Here is a 26,200-nt window from a genome sequence, read left to right as displayed (position 1 = left end):
GCTACACACATTATCTATTTTTGCCTGGTTCTGTATATTTATAAACATAATGTGTCGACATCGACACATTATTCAGATACAATTCTTATACAGTGTGAAAACAGAAAAACTACACAATTCAAAATTCTGTGGTTGAACAAGGTTAGTTATTTTGTGCTTCCAAAATTTAATTTTTATTTCAATTTCACTCCAACAAACAAAGTATATTTTAAATTACAGAACTTCTTTATTTCTAAAGGGATAATTGTTGAGGTTTGAAGATAATAATTTGACAAAATTCTTGTGTATTGGTCAGTTTCAAAATTAAAAACGTTTACAGGAATGAAAGATGTAGTAACTCACCTGAAGTGACTGATTTTAAACTTTCTCGTACTTCATTGAAATATCAGCTGTCAGCAAACTTTTATTATTTTTCAATGAAGCGAAGCGTGGAACCAGAGCGGGACACAAGCCTTAAATCCACAACTTTTATTTGTACGGGTCACTATCCAACTGAGATTTCAACGCTAATTGGATTGGCCAGAGAGACTGTTTATAATGTAATTTATGATTATATGAAATCTTCCAGTAAGTTGGAGCTCCTAAACTAACACATAAAATCACCCAATTATTCTTGGCTAAAAATATCAATTGATAGGCGGAGTCAAAGTAGCCGCTACCCTATAGACCAAATAAATTGCATCAGGATCAAAGGAAACAATGGTTATTCCTTTAAATTTAGTCTCTCTTAAAAAAAAATGAACTATAAAATTTAAAAAAAAAATTGCCTCCTCTAAAAAAACACTTTTTTGACAAATTTGGCATTTATAAAAAAAGGTTCCTTCAAAATGGTTAAAAAATGACAATGGTCCCTTATTATATGGTTTGCCCCCCCCCCAACTTCCAAATACATTCTGGTGCTGGTACCAGATGCTAATCCTTTTTATTATTCCTTCTGGTTGAGATGTAGAAAACGTCCTACAAGTGTGGAATGAATTTAGACAGTCGTTAACCAGACGTATATCAAAGGGGATTCAGACTACATTTGAAAGTACAGCGTCTCTTTCTTTAAGATCATTACTGTCATAGTAACAGTCTATAGTAGCAGAACTGAATAGAGTAATACCTGAGATGTTTGAGATATTTTCGTATGAAATCATAATTTTGTAAAATATATTATAACATTGAAGAATAGTTTGAAAACTGTGTAAATAATTAGTTTTAACCCAGTATCTAATAAATGAATAAATAAAAATTACAGTTCTATAAAAAATGAACAATGAGGAATGTCATTGATAGGTTTTAGAGAGAGAAAATGAACGAAGAATTAATTGATTTTTTCCCCTCTTCTCAATTTTGATTATTCTTCCTTTTCCTTTTCAATTCTAATTCCCCTCTATATAAAGGTATATTCTATTTAGTTTATCTATCTGATTTTCTATTCTATTTTATTATATTTTTTGCAAGCAAATCGATTTCTACACGAAACCATATACATATCGTCACAATTTGAATAAATGATTACCTATATATATATATATACATATATATCATACATCAATCTTATGAAACTCTAAACTGTTACTACCTTTACTTCCTCATGGGTATGAGTATAGTTGTATAAAATATGACTTACCGGTCTGTAAAAAAAAGGAGCCTAAAAATGACAAGGTAACCCTCACGATTTGAAAAATGTTTGAAGAGAACTTTGCTATAATGAGGTATCATTATATTAGTTACACGCACCAATGAAGTAAACAAAAATTCAATTCCGTATCTAGCAAGGACACGGAAAAGAGTTACTCCAATTTGGAACCTCAATTCTACTCTGAGACCAACAAGGGCTTACATTTATAACTACCCAAGCAATCATCAGGGTTACTCTTGATTATTTTATGAACAAACAAATAATTAAGTATTTTATACTTTAATGTTCTCTCACCAACAATTCAAGAAAAAAGATAACAGTATTGACGAAAAAAAAAAACATTCTTCAGATTTTCAGTAATAAAAAAGTCACAGTGTATTAGGGACATTTTTTATACAACTCTACAAATAAATATAAAGTAGTAATCATTTGTGTGTGTACTCATGAAAGACAGAGAGTAACCATTTGTCGAGGGGTTACACATGTAAGTAATTATTGGACTCAGGGTTTAATGAAGGATCGGCATCGGAGTATTTCTGACTATGTCATTACTACTAAAATACGGAGTGGGATTTATGTTTATTTCCTTCCACCCATAGCGGCTTGTAGCTAATCTAATAAGGCGCCATGACGTCTAAGCCGCTTTTTTCCAAATTGTTCTTTAAATTTTGAGGATTAACAAGTCAACTTATAGTTTTTTTTACTTAGCGAATGTGTTTAAAATTTACAACTTTATGCATGCTGTTATGATTCAAGTGGGATTTATTTTATATTCAAAATATTTAGCCCTGCAAATGGGCCAAGTCTAATTTTTTTTTATGAAAATCGATTTGTAATCGTGATTTTTTAGCTGTTGGTTATAAATCGAAAGATTTATTATTATTCAAAGTAATGACTGTTTTTGCTGTTGTTTATAAGAAAATGAAGGATTTTTTCGATATATATTATTGCCCTAAATCTGTATTTTATCAAAAAAAAAAACCAGGGTTTTAGCACATTTTTGATGAGGCAAAGCATTTGCAACACTTAAATGTCATAATTAAAATGTTTTTTTCTTTGTTCGTTTAATGAACCATTGATTACACCCAGGATTTTTTTAAGTCACAAAATTGTCAAACTACCCAAATCTACAGTTCAAATATTATATATTATGTGTGAAGTTATATGGTTAATATATTTTTGGAAAAAGTAGAACATACATTTATTTTTTTTCATTTTAGAAACTTTTTTGTCAGGACTTGTTTCTGAGTCATGATCATATTCTTTATCCTTTGGTTTTGATTTTAAACAATATCTATTAAATATTCTACATAAAAACTATAATTAATTTGTACCTACGACAAATAGAAATTGATTTATTATTATTTTTTTTTTTTTCGATTAAATACGTCTTGAAACATAGAATATAAGACAAAAATTATTTTTCCACTTGAATTACTCTTTTTTGTGAGTATTATATGTACGTAGAGTATTAATCAAATGATGTTTTACAAAAACACTTATGAAACACTACTTAACAAAAAAAAGAAAGACTATTATAACATATGAAAAATATTTATAGTTTTATTTTTCGATAGCTACCAAAAAGAAAAAATATCACAAGAAAATGTTGATCTTTCCTTTCAAAAAATGTAAAAATAAAAGGGTGCGCATTATACGCGAATCATCAGATTTTGCTTACATTTTTCTATTTTTTTGCTCCATAAGACAATTTTTGAAGCAAAAAAATTTTATAGGTTGGGAAAATTTCCCTCAAAATAGTTAAATGTAAAATAACTAAAAATATTTCATAGTGTATAGAAAAGTAAAGAGTTTTTGCCTTTTTCTTAATTTGATCGAGATGTGCTTCCTAAAGATGACCTTGTAAGACAATGCAATTTTGCATAGGTTATTTTCATACCATATCACAACTTTTTTGGACAAGCTGTAATCGAAATTCGAAAAAATTAGGAAAAAATCAATGAACATATTGTTGGAAAATAAATTATTTAATTAACTACACTACAATAGAAAAAAATACTTTGACTTTTTATTATACCTCAAATAATTCACAACCGTTTGAATTTTCTAACTGATTATTTTATGATAGTGTACTTTTAGTGAAGGCAAATATAGCTTACGAATATGTAACTTTTATTTTGCGCTCTGTTTCACTACAATTTTCATATTTTTAAATTTGTATATTAAATTGAGGGAAGTTTCTTTTTGAGTAGTAATATCTATGCATGAATTAATTTAATAAGCATAAAATTTAATTTTTGGAATGAATATGCTTTATACATGGTACATACAAAATTTTAAAAAAATTGTATAAAACTTGAGCGACTTATTGATTTTGAAGTAAGAGTCTAGTCCAACTTCGGTCACATTTTTTAAAGAGAATATATTCAATGAATGTCTTGTAGTTGGACAGCTGTTTGTGAAAGACGGAGTACAAAAAGAAGTCGGGGTAAGGGACACTCTTTCGTACGTACATAAAAAGTAAACGTATGTCAATGATATAGTTCGATTTAAATGGACTTTAATTGTTTTATAACTTTAAATGTTCATTAGAGAGTAATAATACAAAATTACATTTTCCACCCATACTTTTGAAATAAAAATACCAATTGATCTTAAAATTTTAGAACTTTTATAACTTAGTAGTATGTTCCTTCTTTTAAAAAAAATCTGAGATATGGGATTAAATTTTTTTTAAATTTTGAACGTTTTCAAAAGTTCTCCAGTGCAGAGAATTAAGAAATTAAGATTTTATATTTACAATCATTTATCAAGGGAAGTTTATTTGTTATTTCTTTATTTTACCTGTTTTCATATCATTATTTAATTTGGGTTTTTTTCTTTATATTAGAATAATAAATAATTTTTTTAATAATAGAGTTTTAAGCATAACATGCGCTGCTATATAGTAGTGTACATACATGTGTCTATATAAATCTTGGTCGACATAAAAAATAAAAACAAAAACATGTTTACATGAGAAAATTAAAAGGGAAAATATATCATTTTTTTTCAGGCCTAATATTATATATTGTATAAAAACCACAGACAACCATAATACATTTTTCTTTGACTGACAAAATATTTTATTATTAACTCTATAACACTGTAAATAACATATTTAATACATGAGTTGAGCTGTGTGACATTTTATTTTAATGTGTATTTAATTGTTCAGCTGCAATTGCACCTATTAAGTATAAGTAAATATTATAGTGTTGAAATTACTCAATTTAATCTAGGAATTTTCTTTGAAGTCAATTTACGAGTAAATATTACATTTCCTTCCCTAGAAGGAACGGTGAATCAAACCTATGTTCATTGAATTCTACTGAGTGCGTTGTCCACTGAGCTTTGTCGCTCCATGACAATTTGTTCTCTCAAAAACTTCTTGAATGTGATTGTGCGTATAAAATCAATGGATTATTAAAAGAGAAAAATCTAATTTCTTACTTATGACCTTCCAGTGTTGCAAACGCCTATTATTATTACCTTATCGAAAAAGGGATTAAAGCCACGTGTGTTTTGAAAAATTAAAATCTATTATAAATGCTGTATTGAGAAAATTATTCAGCAAAAATTGTCAATCAGTTTCTTTGAATTTAAAAAATTCTTAATTTCGCGTCAAAAACTCAAAAATCTTCATTTAAAAATAGTTTTAAAAGCGGACATGTATTTCAATTTTGAAAAAACTATAAAACATGGATCATATATTAACCTAGTAAGCGTTAAGGCATAAATATGTTGGGCAATTTATATGTGTTTAATGATTTCCGGTTCCCCAACTTTATCAAACTTAACATAAGAAAATTTAACCCTATTTGGAGTGATAGTTGTTCAATAAAGGAGGAGGATTATCTTTGATAAAACATGGAAACCTTAAATCATTAAGAATAACTTAGACTTCTTAAGTTAATAAAACAAGGTACAAAATATTTTTTTATTAAAAAAATAAAATGGCTTATATCACGACAAAAAAGACCTATAATGTCCCATGATCAAAGACAATTTTTTATTGTCCTCAGCATAAAAGATATATGTGAAAGAGGGGGTATGAGTATTAACCCAAAAAAGCGGCCTTCTAAAACAGAAATATGTACATACATTTTCATTCTACTAATCAAATTATTAACCTATATGTTTGACCATTCCAGAGACTCTCCGGATCTTCCTCTTCATCCTCATCTTCCTCGTCAATGTCAACAATTGGAAAACCAGGAAATAATCATCCCTCTCCTACAACGCTTACATCTATTGCTGCGTCTGCTAAAAAAACAAGCGGGAGTGCTCTTTGCTCCAATCCAGAAGCCCGTCAGCTTCTACTGAGGCCTGTAGATACAAATAATCCGGATATTATTCATTCGGCATCCACAACGAGTACAGGATGTGAGTATCTTTCTTTTTTAGCTAATGAAAATATTAATTTGAAATACAACAAAAGCACATTTAGTCAAGCTAGAGCTATAAAACAAAGAGGTAAACCCCACCTTCTAACTTGAAGATATTTTCTTGGTTATATAAAGTTTGTTAATAGAAGGGGCCGTTTTAAGAGAGCTTTGCGATCTTCATACTTTACCAAGACAATAAGAAAATAGAGGCAAACAATAAAAATTTCAATAGATAACAACTTTTTAAAGAGGATCTTATTTTGTTGATTGAAAATATGAAAGGTGCATAGCAATTTAAAGAATTACAAAGGAGAATAATAAGGGAGTAAATTTTGTATAAATTAATTGAAGACAATAATCGAATTTATATAAGAGTTCAGAGTCCAAAATTGATCTCCGTTATTCTCTCAAACATTTCCATTCTGAAATATTGGGATTATAGTAATTCGGGACTATTTTGAATTTAAAAAATACAAAATGAAAAAAAATTATTGGAGATGTATATATTTTAAATAGATCTTTTCTTAAATTATAATGAAGAAGAGTGTAGTTTTTCATCATTTTTCAAGCTAAAAATAGAAATATATCGAGTTCAAAATAAGATACAGACTCAATAAAAACCCTTTAAGTCATAAATAACACTTTAACAAAAGTTTTATTTTTCTACATATAATTTGGGGATTGTTTTAAAGTTAAAAAAATGACTCTGAACAATAAGAGTCCGGATTTACTTGAATCCCTGACATTTCATAATTCAGATAACTGAGAGAAAAACGGAGCTTATTTTTGGATTCTGTGCTCAAGGATAAAGTTATTTTTTTCGCTGGAATTCATTTGTACAAAATGATTATTCTCTTGTGTTATATGTAACATGTATTATGAAATAATTAGATATTGGGAAAATAAGTAATATCTGTGGATTTCCTGTTAGGTGTAAAAACCTACGAAATCTTGAAAAAACAGGACACCGAGAGAGAGCCCCCTATGTTCATATGTAACTTAAGTTTCTTTTGTGTAGAAATTATATGCCGTCACTAGAGAATTACATCTCTTTTATAAACACACACATCCATACATAAGGAATAAGTGGTAAATCATATAAGATTTTTTTCCCCCGTCTTAAATATTATTTTCTGCATGTGTAAGCTTCTCAATTCTTTTAAGAAGAATGTTGTTATTCATATACCTATATTTACCTATATATATTACGTAGGTAGGTATACACTAAGCAATACACGTGGGATTTTCTTTTATTCATTTTTTTATAACTATCATCTTTTCTCAAAGGACTTTATGCTTAGTAGGTAAGCAAAGTTAAATATGTTGTAGGTTTTTTTTTTCCTTTCTTGGCTGAAATATTAATTTTATCTATTCAAAAAGTACATTCTTAGTTTGTAATTTTATTAAAATTTATATATATACAAATCTCTTTTTTTTTCTCTCTCTATTTTCTCTTTTGATTTCTTTATATAGATTACGACGTATTGGGAAGCTTGCCCTCTGCTAATTCGTTTAATTCTAATCTAAGTTCATCTGCAAGTCTAATAAGAAGACCTGGTTCAATGGATGAGAACAATGAGATTCGAAAAACAGGATCAAGTAGACGTACGTCTATTCAGGTGAGGATAAGATATAAAAACCATATGAGAAAGATATGTTTATACATAGTTAAAGTTAGAAATTCTAAATATTTACTCCCAAGTGTGATATTTTCTCCATCCGAACAGTGTTTTTTATAAATTTTCCAAAGCTGTTAATATTAACACCCATTAAGTTTATACATGTTCAGAATTGTAGGATTGGTTTTTTTATTATAACCCTTCTCCAGTTTTAAGCACAAAAATATTCTTGTTTTTTTAAATTGGTCAAATCGAAGATTTTTGATTTTATGTAATCTATATATTAGAGTTTTTGAGTTAGAAATAAAGAATTTTATTTATTCAATATGACAGATTTACTACTTTTGCAGTTGTTTATAAAAAAAATGGTTGATTATATCCCTTAAAAATTTGTCAGATAAAATATCTTTTTTTTTTTTCAATTATTGGATTTGGCTCTATATTGATATTCAATACATTGGCAATACTGGAAAGTCATCAGTAAGAAATTTGTAATTGTATTTATGAAGTTTTTGAATCCAAACATTCCTCACATCAAGTATTCGAAACCTCATTTATTACATATGATAAGTATGGCGTATAGGGATCATTTTTAAGGAGAACACATCGATGTATAATGTAATTTTGACTGTGTGTGCTTATAAAACACAGAGGTTAACACGGAAAAATTATTGGGGATCTATATGTGAAAGGCCTTGTTTGATTCAGATTTGAATTGGGGATCGATATTGGATAATTTTTTTCTCAATTTCCTAGCTTGATAAAGAGTGGAATTTGTGTATATTTCATTTCACTCATAGCTGCTTGGAGTTGACAAAGTCATGAAAGCCCTCAAATATTCTTCAAATTGTCAGATTTACAATAACTTTTATTTTTATTTTTTAGATAGTTATAGTGTTTAGAATTTACTACTCTCTCTATATACATAAGTATATTTTACCTGGAACAAATATCAAAACTTTCCTCTAAAAGAAAAGGTTATGGCCCTTCAGAGTGTTGAAAACTCATGACATCAATATTTCATCATTTAATTTTATTGTATAGGTCCTAATATTTCCGAGTTTAAATGGAAATCATATATTTATGACATAAGGATATAATAAATTCCCGAAATGAAGTTCATAATTTATAATCAAAAAACTTTAGTCATTGATTAATATATTGTAAGCATATAAACAGAAAATAAATATCGTATACATATACTTGATTAAAAATGTAACTAAAGTAGGTAAAAATATATAAAAAAAGTTACTTGTTTGCACAAGGACACAAAAAAAATAGATGATTTCTACAAATTGATGTAAATTGATTTTCTCTCTGCTTTCTTTTTTGTTTAAGGCAAATAAAAAATTACCTGATATTACTTTTTCTTTTATGTAATATAATAGATTTCAAATTGTAGGTAAAAATATTTATCTATTTACTACTATATATGTGATTCTATAAATAATACACGTAAGATATTATCAATTGAGTATACTGTTTGTACATAAATCTGGAATCTTCCAAAAAGGAAATCAATTATGTTCTCATATTTGAAAAGAAATAAAGTATTATGTTTGAATAAAACATATGTATATATACACGGCTTAACAAAAAAAATAACTTGTAAATGAATTATTGCAAAGTTTACACGTTTTTTTTTCTTGTAACTTTAAAAAAAATGAATTGAAAATGAAATATATAAGCATATATTTTCTTTCAAAATGGCCAGTTCAAAAACCACCGAAGAAAACGACAAAAAAACTATATTGAAACTTTTATCGAAGCGGGGAGTACTCCTTCAGTGATCACAAAACGGTTAGGAACAGCCTGAGCGATCGTTTAGAATGTCAAAAGGAAGATGAAAGCCAGGGAAAGCATAGATATACATCTTCCCTTTTAAATTGCATCCCAATATAGTGTAAGAGATTAGCAAGGCTACTCCATTGAAGAGAATGCGGGCTAATGCAGAAAACTTTAGTGTTTCCAGAATATCAATGTTCAGGACCATAGAAAGCATGCGGAAGGTATTGCAGCAGTTTGGCGTCCCAGATCATACCTCAAACGTGATTCAGAATTTCTTCGAAGACAATGTGTCTTTTGGAGTATTAAAAAAATTGAAAAAACATTCATGGTGTCCGGATCTCAATTCTTTGGATCATGTTTTCTGGCAGTAAATTGAAAAAGAAAGCCTGTAGACTTAACTATTTAAAGAATTATGTCCTAGAAAACAAAGGGAATGAGAAATTATGTCCAAGGTCTACATCAATACTGTTAGCAAGGACTTCCGGAAGAGATTAAAGGCTGTTAATTCAGCAAATGGTGGTTTAATTTACTCAAAATATTACTTTTTAGCTTACATTTAATCCTACATAAGAATTATCAATTTCAATTTATTTATTTTCTGCTGCTTACTGTTATTGATAAAATCAGAGTGTTTTGAATTTTTTTTCGTTACACCAAGTGCGTATGTTTTGTACAAATTACAATTACAATACAAAATCAGTTATACTAAAATAAGCCTTTCATCATGTATTTACGAGTAATCTTACTAAAGGCATTGAACTTTATACCGTGTGCAACGGGACCTATTTATGAAATGGTAATTTCAAATCATATTTAAAGTCAAAAATTACATTATTAGTATATCAATTATCCAAAGAATATTCAATTATTGCATCACTTTTATCCCATGTATTTTAAATTCTTCATTTAAAATTAGTCGGCTCATTTTTTGATATTAAATTGTACAATTTGATTATACAAAATACAACATGTACAAGACATTTATATACAGGTATATACAAGTAACTATGTGTTAGGGTTATAACATTGAGTCATGAAAAAAAAGATAATATCATATTTTTCCATATTCTATAAATATTTCATTTGTTTTCTCACAATAAACTATATTAAAGACAAAAGTAGGTATAATTTGAATAACCCACCTGAGTCGAGTTTGTGGAAAAAACAGATGGAGAGATACCAATTTGAAGAATAAAATAATGTATAGCCCTACCATATCAATACGCTGTCTAACTAAAGAAATTAAGGTCAGTAAGAAGACAATCAGAAAGACTTTGAACCAATACATTGGCCTGAAGAGCTACGTTAGAGTCCCCCGATATCATATAACTCTATCAATGTTAAGAAAACGAAATGAAAATCTTGGAAATTTTTGCTGTTCCAATAGGTGAGCTCACATATGCCTGATCTCAACGTGTTTCACTATTTCTGACGGATCGTCGTTGAGAGAGATTTCAATTCTACTCCTCATCCAAATTTGTTTCTAAGACGACCTTTAGTAATTTTCGCCCTTTTTTCGAAACAGTATCACTGTAGGGAGAGGTCAAATGAAATAAAAAATTGTAAAGTTTCAGCTACAATCCCTTATTGTAAATAAATTTAGTTAATTTATGAAGTAAAGTATATGAAAAAAAAACTTATTTGGATACATATAGATTTTTGTTCTTGGGGATCTTAATATGATACCTACATAGGTATATAAAATGAAAGTCGAATTATAGTTGATTTTTTTTAAAGCTTTTGTATATCTTAAAAATAGATGCTATATGAAAATTACATTTAAGTTATTTTTTTATATATTTGCGATTCTTGTTAAAATAAAAGTAACACTGTTTTTTATAATTTTCAGTTGTAAATATGTATATAAGACGTATATTATCAAATACAAACGTCATATCACGTTTCATAATTATATTCTTCTCTTTGTGGAACAATATCTTGCTTTATAACTTCTAAAGTGAAAAGACTGTCGTTATAACAGAAGTACTAATCATTCAATCATTAATATTTTTAAATCTGGAAAAATATGTATTATGTATCGCCTTTATGATGCAGGCATCAACTTTCAATTATAAGTGAAAAAAGGAGTTACAAACTGAAAAATTATAACCAGTCTATTTTTTTGACTAAAATTGAACTTTTATTTATGGTTGCAAGATACTTCCCCCAGGGACAATTTTCCAAATAGAAAATCACTTCCCAAAATTAAAAACATATAGACAGACCTAACACACTTTTTTCTCATAAATATATACGTTCCTATACGCCTATTTATTACATATTTTCTCAAAACGTATTAGAAGTTCCAATAAAAACGTGTGTGCCACAAAATTTATGCACGCCCGAAATGTGAAAGAAACGTGGCTAAATGCGTGGAAATTTGATATTTTGCTCGTTGGTATTAGAACATTTACCCCATTTATTATTCGTCCTATTTACTTCCAATACATGTTATTCTAATCAGAAACATTTAATCCCTTACCCAACAGGTCTAATGCTTTGTTGTATCTAGTTACATCATTTCAATTAGCAACTTAAAAATCCACTCATAAAATAGCTTTTTAATTATGAATTTTGAAGTTAATTACAATTACTAATGAATTGAAACACTCATATAGCATTCATATAATATTAATAGTAAATTAGTAGAATAAATACTACAAACTACTCAGGATAGTAGTTTCACCCAAGAGTACTCTCTCATAAAAGTCTTTGAGCAAATTTTCAGATAATTAGGAGAAAATAGTCTCCAACTTTTATAAGCTATAAAATTACAAAAAATATATATTTAATTTTTAGAATTCTTGATAAATTTAAACAACAAATGAAGTCATAAAATTTATCAAAAAAAAGTTGACCATCGGAAGTTTCGATACACTATCCTTCTTGTAAGGGATCTGAAACACTGCTCATGAGCTCTTACTGATTATTTAATTAAGTATAAAAAACTGTGCGTTCCATGGCTTACATGAAAGAGAGCCTTTGGGGTAAACAACTACCAGAAAAATATAAATATATATTTTTTGTCGAGGTTGTAAGATCCCCTTGTAAAACTGTGAACAACATTTAATTTCAAACACTTCTCTTGCTAATCCATTTTTCGAGTATACATAAATATTGGAGATAATCTAACTAAGTTAAATACTTTGTTCGAGAACTTTAAAAAAAATTTTTTTTTTTTTTGAGAAGTTTTTGAAATAAAATGTTCTTTGGAATTATAATATATCCCAATACATTGTAGTTAGTCTGCTCTTTTCTGAAAAAAATTAATGAAATATTCAATCATTATTTTTAAAGGATAAAAAGGACAATTTTTAGTTGATTGTGAGTCAAAGATCAGCAGGAGAAGGAATAAGAATTCTCTTGTAACTGTTACTTGTCATACAGTTGACACATGTAGCATTATCTCCTTCATCACCATTTTATTTCATTGGAGTCTCAGGGAATCATGGCTATAAATTATCATTGTGTTTAATTCTATTTGTCATTAGATTAGGAAGTTTTCCATTATTCAAACAAATAGTACAAGTTGTAATTTCTTCATCTTAAGATGTCTTATTTAATTACTGCAAGAGTCATTCCAATTACCAGCTATCATTCATACTATCATTTCATTTTAATATGTTAAATTAATGTATTAGATCAATTAGTTATTAATACTTTTTTTGGTCTCAATACTGATCTCACAATAGATAAATTGCTTTTTTGTATTTTTTGTTCAGATTTGCTCATTTTAGCAAAGGCTTCTGTAGTGAATAACAATGAAATCATTATGTTATCTATGTATACAAAAAGTAGCCATTTGGAATACGATTTTTTATGCAATAAACTGTTTTTTCCCCTTATTTTTCTAGTATGCATTTCTATGTTGGGTACAGGCTGAGATCTTTACAATACTTGTGCCATTTGTACGTCTCACAACACCTTTTGTTTGTTCTATCATTTCCTTTCGGTTTATTAAAATTAATTATATTTTACGTATTTACTTAAAGCTTTAAAATATGCTACAGAATAAATTTTATTCACCCATAATTTTTAATAAAATAGTCAACAATTACATTAATAGTATTTCAATAATCCATAAAATATTCAATTATCTTTATCAAGAAATTAGTTATATCATTTTTGAGTTGTTGTAACTTCTACAATTTGCTTATACGTATTCAAGTTACAATTTCTGCACTAAATATGTATGTATATATATTTATGAAGAAACCGATTAGACCCAAATTTGGTTTGTTGAATCATTTTATTAAAATTATAACTATCTATTTGGATTAATTGTGTAAATTATAACTTCATAAATTTGTTATTTTTTGTGCATTTATTCTATTTTACTATGGACGGGTATGTTCGATAAAACGTTTTCTTTAAATTTATATATGAAGTTATATTTTATAACCCACACCATTACTCCTAAATCTGTGAATTTAACACTTTACACTTTTATTAAAGATTTATATTTATTATGGCTAACAATTACAGAAAACATCTTTAAAACCCCAAATCTCAGATTTGAATGCGTTACGGATCCAATATTTCATTTCTGAGTAGAACTACTATTAATAATATAATATACCAATTTTGAGTTAACTCCGTTTCTTTGTGGAATGACTCATATATATATATATCTATGACTGTAGCTATTACTCAAAATATATCATTAGCCTTTCTATGACAAATACGTATAGGAAATAATTAATTATAACTTTTAGTGCATTGAATAGAAAAAGAAATATTGACCTTAATAAGAATTTCAAATGAGATTATGATTGATGGAACAATTTCCTAAATAAAAAAGAGTTCCGGTAATTATTGCCAGGTATATGTTGGCAAGGAAACCAGAATTTTTTCAATTTTTATTAGATTTGTATTTCAACCAACATATGTGTAAATGTGAATAATTATACTAATTGTATTTACAGGGCTTAAACACTCATGAACTTAATGATGGGGGCCATAGTTTAAAGGATTGGAACGGACCCCATGGAAATGCAGGTGGAACTTTGGGACGAAGGAGAGATTCTTCCCTGCATCGAAATCCTAATTAGTAAGATCTTAATTGGATATAACATAAAAGTTAGTGTTGGGTTTTATTCTGGGACTCTTATAATTTTTGACTGGCCGAACTAATTCGGTCCAAGTTTGATTTGAACCCGAGTCTGCAATAAAAAAAATCGATAATGATTGCTCCCACAAAATTGAGTCTTTAGGGAAGAAATTTGAAAATTAAAGGGACCTTTTTTTAAAGAGAAAAAGTAAATTTGTTATGTTTATATTACGGCTTTGTCTCACTAACCCAAATATTTACAATGTATTTTTGTAATGTATATTTCTGCTTACTTTCCCCAAATCATTGTTAAGAACGTTAATTGGTTGAACTCGAATGAGCTCTTGTTAAGCTACTGTGAACCATTCCTAACAATTTTGAAGGATAATTGCATTATGGGGAAGAATTAGCTAATAACAAAGTTATTTATGTAGTTTCATATTTTATAAGAAGACGGTCTACCATTTTGAACTTTCCGTCAACGATTTCAATTTCACGGTTTCAAACGCAGTTTTGACTAATATCTCAATCTATATCAGTCTAAAAAAACACTTATGACCAAACTGAATAAAAATTAGGCCTTGGACTGGTCCCAACACAATGAAATATCATATATATTAAATATGTTATTAATTTCGGCTTTATTTTTGTTATTACACAGTTATCCTAGCTCCTATCATACATGTGACCGGCGAGCGGACCCCTCTTTCCATCATCATCACCACCATCATCATCCAGGATCATCAAGTGGATCAAACACCGCATCTGCACAGGTCCAAACACAGACTCTTCCCCATATAACTCCATCCAATACCAAAAAGAAAGTAACAATTGTTGAGGATAACAACACGGAGAGCTCTGTCTAAATAATATTATGAAGAAAACATTTTTCCCTTTTTACTCAACATCATTTTTTATATAAGAAATAAACAAATTTGTTCTCTGTGTTTTTATGTTGGAAAGGTCAAGTCAAAAAAGAATTGGAGTGAGTTAAGTGTTTTTATTTGGAATACACTTTGATGCGTATTTAGGTATCTACCTACTTATTGGTTTTACCTATATATGGATAAGTAGGTCCTACTCAACCATTCCATACTTTCAACAAGAAAAACCAGTAACATAAAGGATTTAATTATATAGCTACATACGCGTACATCAATGAGCAATTGTATACCAACGAGAATTATATTATTATTTTTTTAGAGTTTCCTAATTTCTTTGTATTATTTGACAAAAATAAATTGTTATAATATTACCAATATTAAGATTATTTATATTATATGTAATTTTTAAAATGTTTATCAATATATAATATATCTATATAATAAAAAAATAACTTTTTCACTTATGAGAATATTTATTTATTGTGGTCATTGTTAGATTGTATACAAGAATTTTACATGCATCCATTGTTTTGGTTTATTTTTCTTTGTAAAGAACCCCCTTGAATAGTCTGTCTCTTTTTTCTTTTTTCTTGAATGGTTCTTGGGTGGCTTTTTTATCTATATATTTTTAAAACAATTACATATATATATAAAAAGAAAAGAGCACTAGAAAAAAAGTGGGGTTCATGCCATTACCTAAGGGAAACTTGTAAATTGCTTCACAAAAGAATTTCCAGAAGATAAATTAAATTAATTTGAAAGTGAGAAAATACTCACTTATCAACAAGCTTGGACACATTTACAATTTTTCCGTTCATTAGTTCTTTTGAGAAAAATTTCCGCTCAGCTACTCATTCTTTTATTTATTTCCGTTCATTGATTTTTTTTTTTTTAAATGAAAAAACGAGCTAATGAAAATTTTTTGGACCAAAATTTATTTGCTTGTGAGATTTTACATTTGTGGTACCTTAACTAATAACGTCACTTGTTTTTTTCCTTGTTTCCTACGGGTTGTGTATATGAGCTAATGGTCCATGGGGCAGGTTAAATTCTTCTACCGCCGCTTCCCTTAGGTTCAAAGACCCCTTCTAATATCCAAAATACGCCTGAAGAACCTACTTGAAAAATTTTATGAAAATCCATCGATTGGTTCTGTCCGTGATTGAAGGACAAACATGCACAGACATTCATATTTAATATATGGATGTGAAATACTATTCTAGATCATATTATTCTATAAAAGCAATAGTAATTGAGTATAAACAATCAAATATTTTTACTAATTTCTCTAATAAATTAGTGAAAAATTTTACAAACGATAAATTTGGAAGCAACTTCTATAATTTAGTTGACATTAAGGTACAGAACAAACCATATATACAACACAAGTTCTATTGTATTTATCTTTTCTTGCACAATACATAAATTTCGTCCGAGTTTATTGTATAGTTGTTGTAAGAGCACTATTAATTTGAAAATATATTTTACTTTTTTTTTTGTTTTTTTTGTCAAGTATGTTTAATATATTTTTAAATATCATCAGCACAACAAAAGATATTACCCAGAAAGAAATGATCATTTACAAGTTGATACATTGACAACAAAACACCCTTCATAACAAAGTTAAAGCTCATAACGAACTAAACATTCATTTCTCAATGCTTAAAAACATATATTTGATTTATACATGATTTTTTTCAAAAAATAAAATAAAAATGAGGAGATATAGAGTTTTTTGTTTTTTTTTCAAATGTGGAAAAATGATCATATTCAGAAGCTTAAAAAATATTCAAAACTCACTTATGGGGAATAATTGTCAAATGTAGTTTGAAATCTCAGCTATCAAACAAAGACAGTAAATTAAAATTGGGTCTAAAAACAAGCTCAGTAAGCAATATTGAATTTATTGAAGACTATTGTCGTCTAGGTGCGAAAGGGTCGCTCATTTTTTTTATGTTTTTTTCGTTCAAGTACTCGAAAAATAAACTTGAAGCATGAAAATCCCTAATATTACCCTCAATCTCCGACCTTACTTATTAAGTCTATGAGACTTGAATTCTGGATTATGTAACTATATTTATATATTTATTGTATAAATAGATCCATTGCAATGTATAAAATTTCAAGTGTATATTTATTTATGCAGATGAAATATTTTTTTGCATAAAATTAAACAGATTTAAGTCAGTTAATGCTCACGCACTTATATTATAAGAAAAAAGTATTATAGGCTTACTTTATTTGCAATTGTACATAATTTCTATTCTACAACAATTATGCCAAATATTTGTTTATTTCTGGTTATAAAATGTGTATGTATTTGTATAATATAATCATTCTGGAAAATGATTATTTAGCTAGTCTAGATATGGTGTTAGCTTAATAGAGATTGGTTAATGTACTATGTATGACTTTATCCAAGGAATGCTCTATTCCATGGATGAGCACTCTTTTTTTCTTCTTTTTTTCTACCTTTTGTTTGGGCAATTAAGGGAAGGGTGGTAGAGTTTATTACACAAACGATTTATTTCATGTATTCATTAGAGAAAAAAACAAGTAACTAGCCCACTTTAGAAGTACTGGTATTTATGACATTTTTGCATTTAGAATCATATGGAGTTTAAGCCTAAATACCAATTATTTATGGATTCAAACGTGATGAAATTTTCTTTTCTTTTCAAATTTATATTTGACATCCCTGTAAAAATAATAATGAAAACAAATCTATTTGATTTTTTTCATAACCGTGAAAAAGATTGTCTGCTACGATTTTGAGAGATTACTTCATAGAATTGTTCTTCTCAAAAGTCCATTTTATTTTATTTTATCAATGCCCGCTGTAATCATATAATAAACTGAAACATTATTTAAAAATTCAAGGGCCATGTACAGGTTTTTATCATTTCTACATCACCCTTTCCCATGTTTCTTTTAGAGTACGTACACAATAGCTGTATTCGCAATTTCAAAAATCCTTACCCCTCCTTCTTCTCCTCCTACATCCTAGCTCGAGTTGTAGAAAATATCACCTGCCGGTACGCTAAATTAAAAAAAGAAACCGAGACTCAACTCTGGAAAACTTGACAATTGGAATAATGTTTGAGGGAGGGCAGCTTAATTGGAATAACTTTTTATTAGGTCAATTGCCATGAGCTATGTTGGTGAAAATACAAATCCCACTTCTAATCTTTCAAGAAAATAGGAAGCAATTACCCCAGGTTTGACCCACAAGGACTAACACTTATAAGTCTGCATCAAATCCTCAGTGTTACTCTTCCTCATTAGTGATTACTTTAAATTTAGATTATTTCTCTTCAAAAGTAATCTTAACAACTTTGACAAATAAAAAATATGAATAAGTAACAATTACAAAAAGAGAGCCATCTTCAAATTTCATTTTTTTTTAAACTCTGGATATTAATAACATACAAGGATTTTCTTCTTCTCTCTAATTTGTTTAAATTTGTCAATTATAAATTGTTCTCAATTTTGAGGATATTCACTTCACAAAATTAGAAAAAAATAAGTTCTTTAAAAAATTAAAATTTAATCAAATCTATATGATTAAAATAAAACACACTAGTTATTACTTTATATTTACATATGCTCTTTTAAGAATAAAAGAATAATGATAACTGTTTTGGAAAGTAAAAAAAACACTGCTCAGATTGCCGCCTAGAAAAAAGTATTACGCTCGTCTAAAGTCATATATTTTACAACTATATGCATAGCTTCCAATATTATTTATATTAAAAAGTTACTTTTAAGTCCAGAATTATATTTTGAGAGGGATTACCCAATACTTGAGAAAAAGTAAAACGAAGGTAAAAAAAAATATTTTATATTTTGTTCTTGGATGAACAACTTTTTGATTTTGATCTATTATGAGATTAAAAGAACTTATTTGAAGCATGAATAATTAATCTTTCGTTTTCAAAAACTTATGTGTCTTTAGAAGATCTTGTAATAAAATCAATATTGATGTTGAACTAAATCCGTTGTGGTCAAACATATTAACTTTTAAATCAGACTGTTAAATCCTAATTTTAATAAAAATCGTTTGGAGCTAACTACGATCCTGGCAAATGTAATATTATCGTCAATTCCTATCTATAAATTATTTTCAGTAATCATTTGTATGTGTTCACAAGTTTCACTTAACTTAGAAAAAAGTATCTTTCTACAGAAAGAATTAGAAGTTGATGGACTTTATTGAAAAGGCCATAATGGGGGGAAATTGAAATTCATAAAAGTACTAAACTATCTTTAACATTCTTGGCTGCTCCGTTAACTCACTACACATTTAGACGCATAAAATTTACAAAATCATTTTTGTAGTTCAATTAACAGATAGTTTATCATATTAGCTATAACATTTTCTAAATACCCAAATGTTTCACATTTTTCAAATTTATACACTGTTTTCTTTATTGAGTTCGTTTTATCGCACGGAAGAAAAGAGTAAAAGAAGCGAAATGAAATGAATATAATATACATAAATTTGAATATTTATACAATTTTTTGTTAGTGATATTAAATACATAAACTTTTAGAAGAAAAAAATACACATTTCGAGTTACTATCAAGAGACTTAATTTACTGAAATTGAGCTATATAAAAAGCAAATATTTCATTTCTACGAAATGGAATATTTATGTATTTACATGTACATAGTACGATCCTTTTCAAAAAAAGAACATGGATACATAAAAAGTACATATATAGGATCAGTTATCCTTAGGGATGTGAATATTGTTTAAACTGCGGTGAACGTAAAACCACGCCTAAGAGAATGTCTAAACAATATGATATCTTTGAGAAACAACATATTTGGAGACAATACACTCTAGTGTTTCTTGCTTGATGATACTTTAGAATGTTTCAAATAAGGAGAAATAATTAAAAAAAGAATTCATATTTTGCTCCTGACAACATTTTTTTTTTTCACTTAACACAATTTAGCCAATATTATGTGTACATAGGACCACTGATCATATGTATCTACATATATAGAGTTGTGTAGAATATGACATTATCAAATGTAAGATTTTTTTCCCTTGTGGTAATCTGAAGGTGTTTTTTTTTTTTTTCTCAAGCTAATATCATTGTTCTTTTTTTCTTTCTTTTTTTAATGTTCCTTTAATTGGTTCAATGGAGTTAGACTGATTAAGTATAAGTAAAAACTATAGTATTACATTTACTCCATTTAACTAGGAATTTTTTTGGTGAAATCTATATACATAAAGTATATTTTTTTCTCTAGGAATCACCTGGGCGCGAACTTATGATTCAACTAATGAACTCATCACTCAAGAAGAAATAATATCTAAATTTCACAGTGATAAAAATCGTTTATATATTGAGAATATTAAACAAAAAGAAACCAAAAATCAAAATAATTACCCTGATAATTTGAAGAATGTTTTGGAGGAGTTCATCTCTGACAAGGGATGAAGGGGAAAAGTAAATAAGCAAGTACATATGTTACTTTGTCGACTCCCATGTCAATCCCACATTCTACTTTGAGTCCAACAAGGAGTTAAAATTATAACTCAGTAACAAAAGCTCAGGGTTACGCTACATCTTTAATGATCACATTCGAATGTAAAATCAGATTTTGAATCTAATAAATTAAGAAATGATGTTCACTATTCACAAATTTAATAATACTGACAACTGAACAGTAATAGAAAATATATTCTTCAGATTACCAACTCTAAAAAACGGACCCGGTAAAAATGACCGAGGATTTACAACACTACATATTAGTCACTAGTGGCTGTGCTCACGAAAAACTGAGAGTTACACTGGGAATTTGTTGGGAGTCTTTTTCATAGAGCTGTAGAAAATATAACCTGCCACTATGCTGTAAAAATCAAATTTCATCCTGATTATTTGTAGAATGTATTGGTGGAGAGTAACTTATAACTGTCATAGCGTTATATTAAATTAGCTGCAAGTAGTTATGAGATGAAGTAAATTTTATCAAATTCAACTCCATATTTTGAAAGAACATAGGTAGGAATTACAATGATATCGATTCATAATTCTAATCCGAGACCCCCGAAGACTCAAATAAATCCTCAGTGTTATTCTTCTTTTTTTTTTTATGCAATAGTTATTACATTATACTGAGATGTTCTATCATCAAGAATAAAAAAATAATGATAACAGCTTTCTAAAATAAAAAGCATTACTCAGGTTACCAACTAGAAAAAGTTTTATGCTCGTGTAAAGTCATATTTTTTGCAACCATAGTTATTAATAGCAATTCTTGTTACAGTCAGTGTATAATTGAATAGGAACATCAGAGTCATTCCGGCCTATGTTCTTGTAAGATACTTTTTCTCATAACGGCTCCTATCCTATTCAAATCGTCAAGGCTACTATGTCATTTTTGGTATATTTTATTTTTACATATTGGTTGTTCATATTTTATAAAAAAACTATCAATACGTTATCAATAATTTATTTCCTCCCAATCCTTTTTTTAAATGATTCTATCAGAAAAGAATATTTTCTTGTCTCGCTCTCTCTCTCCTTTTCGAAAGCTATGACTAAGATTTTGGCAGATAAAGTCTTTGGTTTATCTTGGAACAAATATAGAGAAATATTGTATATAAAAATAGGAATTAAAGATGTAATCTTCTATATTATATACATTGTTTGTTTTTTTAACTTCGTTCTGTAGATTCTACTTGTCTTCTACTAAAACAAGGATTTAAATAGGATTAGACACTACCACAGTGTATGTACGTACATACATTCAGATGAGAGCTCTCTGCTTTCTGTTCTCTTTGAAATTATCTACAAACTCCATGTACAACAAACATAAATCTTATATGTAATTATTTGTGAACCTTAAATATTAATAGAAAAATTGTAATGACAAAAATGTCTAGACTTGATATAAAATATATTTATTGATGTATATTAGAGTGGTTCTTAAATTTTTATTTTCTCAAAATGTTGAGTAAATATAGTCCAAAAATGTTTTTTTTTAGATAAAAAATGATAAAATATAAAAACTTGAGACATATTGATCCATGTTTAAAGTTTGTTCGTCGCCTTTGAAGTTTCTAAATTTCATAATTTTATTTAAAGATAGATCCCTACTAAAAATATATTCAATATCGGTTAAAATCAAGTAAAATTCACTATTTTAGATAAATACAGAGAAGGTTGTAGAAGTTTACTCCACGAATGATAAGTTTAGATACAAGAATGATAACTAAAGTATCGCTGTATTGCATATAGCCCGCACATTTTTTGTTCTAATAATATGTGCTACTCGTGGCAAACGTTATACGATCGATTCTTTGAATGTTTAATAAAAATATATACTTGTTTAAATTTGAAAAAACCATTTTAAAAAGTGTTTATAAGATATACTACTTTTAGGACGAAACCTTTTGAATGATTATGAAGTTTATTATAAATTACCCTATTTTGACTTATATGCCAATTTCTAGGGAAAACATTATCTTATCCTAAAAAGTTATGAAATTCATAAACTTCAAATGTGATGTGCCCGAAATCTTAGCATTGGTCAATGTGTTTAAACTTTATATTTCTTATTTTTTCACAAAAGAAACACTTTTGGAATATTTCTTTCCAGCATATCTAAAATAATAAATTTATGAACCACACTAAAGTATATATCATATTATATTTTAATCAAATCAACCAAAAATGCAATTACAGCATCAGTGCACAATGTTCTTATTTAATTCTCAAAATAAGGAATTTAGTTTATGTATATACATGTGTGTGCGTCATAACTGAACACTGAAATTTTTAAAATAGTTAAATAATTCTGTAATTTTTAAAGTGGTCGACGAATGAATTTATTTAACATGAAAGATGAGAGTCTTAGACACATGTCTATTCAATATGGCCGCCAATGTTCTCCACTACCAACTCCAGCCTGGACCGGAACTTGATGCATGACTTGGCGATAAATCTCTGGTCGAGATTGGCTCAGGCATTCTTGAAGGTAGACTTCAGCTGGTCCTTGGACTTGTATTGGACTCCCGACAGCATCCCCTTTAAACGTCCAACCACTGCTAAGTCAAGTGGCGAACAATCAGTTTCGATCTGAAGGAACTCTGGGGTAAATTTGCTAGTGTGGCAGCTGGCACCGTCTTGTTGCTACAACCACCTGTCCCGTAAGTAGCCTTGGCCCGAGGGAACACTTTGTCCTTCAAGTATTGGCAGTACGTCTCGGAGTTCAGCCTCTCGTGGTCCTCCAAGAAGATGAGATCACATTTCTAACCGTCGGGCGTAACAACTGCCAGGACCTGAAGGTTGGTGAATTGCCGTTCCTTACCCACATGCACCACGTCACCATCCACTGTAAACGGTGGTTCGGCTGCAGTTCAGAACCTTGGCAATTTCAGTGGGAGTTTTTCCCTGCGCGGAAAGTTCCAAAATTGCGACTCGACGTCTCTCCATATTATCGGAGGTTGTTTCACTGTTACTATTCAGAGTTTGCAGGAGTTTTCTTTATAACTAGTCAAGACCTTGCCTCGAAGTATAAACCGATTTCAACTCAATAAAATCACGAATATGTACATGGAGTAAAATTTAAAGTAGTGTTCAGTTTTAGACGCACACACCTGTATTGTATAATGTAATTTGAACAAATTCATTTTAAATGTACTTAATAATATATCTATTTCAGCTTAAATACTTTTTTTGCAACTATGCAACATAACAAAAAAAAAATATTTTGTGTATTACTTAACAAAAATGTCTCAAATTACAACTTCTTTTACACCTGAAACAACCCTGTTTGTAAGAGTGAGTAGATAATTCGTAAATTTAAAAAATCTTTCTTTTTTTTCGTCATATTTCTTCTAATATCTTTTGTTCATTAAATTCCCAATCTTAAAATCAAATATTAAAAAATATGATAGGGAACAATACAGATGCAAACTTCACCATTTACAACATACATTGGTCAGCCTCTATGGGCTTCATAAGGTTACCCACATTATAAAAATCTTCTCTAGCGAAGCTAAGTCCGTCTTTTGGACCGTGAATGAGCAGATATGTAAGCTTAGAATTCCTTTTAGCTCTTCATACAAGTGTCTTCAAGTTATATTGTATAACATTGTCAATATTTAGCGATTTACTTCGAATGATAAATATGTCAGAATTCATTGTATTATCGCATGAAAGAGGATTTCTGATAGCCTATTTAAGTACAATGTAGACCTACTCCATCCATAGTTAATCTGGATTCCCTCTGAGAAATGAATTTAAAGTCCCCTATCAATCCAAAAATATCTAAAATATACATAAGGAGTATTTTTAACATTCCTTATGGTATTTACATGAAAGTTTAATACCCTTCAGTAATATTTTTTTTTAAATCTACGAAATTACTATTTAATTTAATTTGTTATTTCATAAAAAGTTTTATTATCGGTTGTCAAACTTTGAGTACATTTAATTTTGATACTCTAGAATGATACATTTATATTTATTCAGCCTCTTACAATAAAATTATGAATTAAGCTCTGAAATATATTGATCAGATACAAGGGTCGGTGCAAAAACTATTTATTTTTCTTTAATATGAAAATTCAGGGTTATATTCTTATAAATCACATAAGGGAAGAAAATTTATTTTGACATTACAACTATACTTTCTGAATTTAAAATATCCTTAAGTTATTGCTTCAAGTTATTTAATGCGTGCAAATAATGACAACATACATGAAAATTTTCCTTATTAATGTAAAAATCGGTTAAGCAAGATTTCATAGTTGAAAAAGTATTTTACGGGGGTAAGGGATGGTTTGTTTTGTGTCCAATTTTTTCCTTCGCCAAAATACTTTTAAAATTTGTCGGCATTATAAAAGTTGGGCTAGAATTGATTCTGTTCATTTTCATAAATAAACCCGCCTTATTTAAATATTACTATTATTATTTGACATCAAGTCAATTCATGAACAGCAGGTTACCTTTATTTTCATTTTCAAATTATTATATGAGGTTTCCTTCATATTCTATTTTGAAATTGTTCAATTTGTTTAATAATTACATATACCTATATATCACTAATAGAGTGTCTTGTTGCTGGGATAAAAAAATTATTGACTGTTTTATAGTCTATCTATCCTCTTGTGAGGCATCGAAAAACCATTTTAAATCAATATGGTAATTCTGAGACACCTCAATTTTAAAGCTATTATGTACCGAATAATGAATTTTTGTTCGTAAATTAATACCTATGCAGTAATAAGATTACAATATTTGTCCAGTGCTTTCAAACTAAAATGGTTCAAGACGTCTGAAAAAAAGCCAATTTTGACCTAAGCTTTTTACCTCTTTTTATTTTTAAAGTATCAGTACAATGACCAAAAATGGCATGAGTGATCTTTTTTTCTAACATGGTAGAAAAAACCATTGGGTAGCTTAAAAAAATTTGATATATCTTCAAAATGTTGTAATTTTCAATTGATTAATTGTGCAATCTGTGACATTTTTAAAACGCTCCATTGTCCATATGTAAATGTATTCAAAAAATATATACTTACATACATTGTAAAAGGAGTTTTCTATTCACTTTCAATTCTATTGATGTCTGGCCAGAAACACAAAAATATATTCACGTACACATTTATTTTGATAGAAATATTTACAACCATTCATCAAGTGTTTATCAAACGTCTCCCAATAAAAAAGTTTTCTGTTTAAATTACTTGTACCACCTATGAAGAAATATATACGTTTAGTTAAAAGCTATTGATCGTTATCAATATCGCAAGTTTTCCGAGTACATTTATACACAATTACTTTTGTAGAGTTACTCTCTTGTTCTATATACAATACCT

General features: G+C 28.5%; 1 protein-coding gene across 1 annotated transcript in view; it reads left to right on the top strand.

The window, feature by feature from the left end:
* Positions 1 to 15,713, top strand: part of LOC121117225 (hemicentin-1) — a 338,247-nt gene extending 322,534 nt beyond the window's left edge. The window contains exons 14-17 of the mRNA XM_071888683.1: positions 5,782 to 6,013; positions 7,489 to 7,634; positions 14,348 to 14,472; positions 15,134 to 15,713. Coding sequence (XP_071744784.1) covers positions 5,782 to 6,013; positions 7,489 to 7,634; positions 14,348 to 14,472; positions 15,134 to 15,338 — 708 coding nt within the window. The 3' untranslated portion in view covers positions 15,339 to 15,713. The remainder of the gene's footprint in view (positions 1 to 5,781; positions 6,014 to 7,488; positions 7,635 to 14,347; positions 14,473 to 15,133) is intronic.
* The last annotated feature ends 10,487 nt before the right edge of the window (positions 15,714 to 26,200 follow it).

The sequence above is a fragment of the Lepeophtheirus salmonis genome, chromosome 5 (genome assembly GCF_016086655.4).
Source record: "Lepeophtheirus salmonis chromosome 5, UVic_Lsal_1.4, whole genome shotgun sequence".
NCBI classification, from domain to species: domain Eukaryota; kingdom Metazoa; phylum Arthropoda; class Copepoda; order Siphonostomatoida; family Caligidae; genus Lepeophtheirus; species Lepeophtheirus salmonis.
Note: the sequence above shows the minus strand (reverse complement) of the source record. Positions and strands in the feature narration are given on the sequence as shown.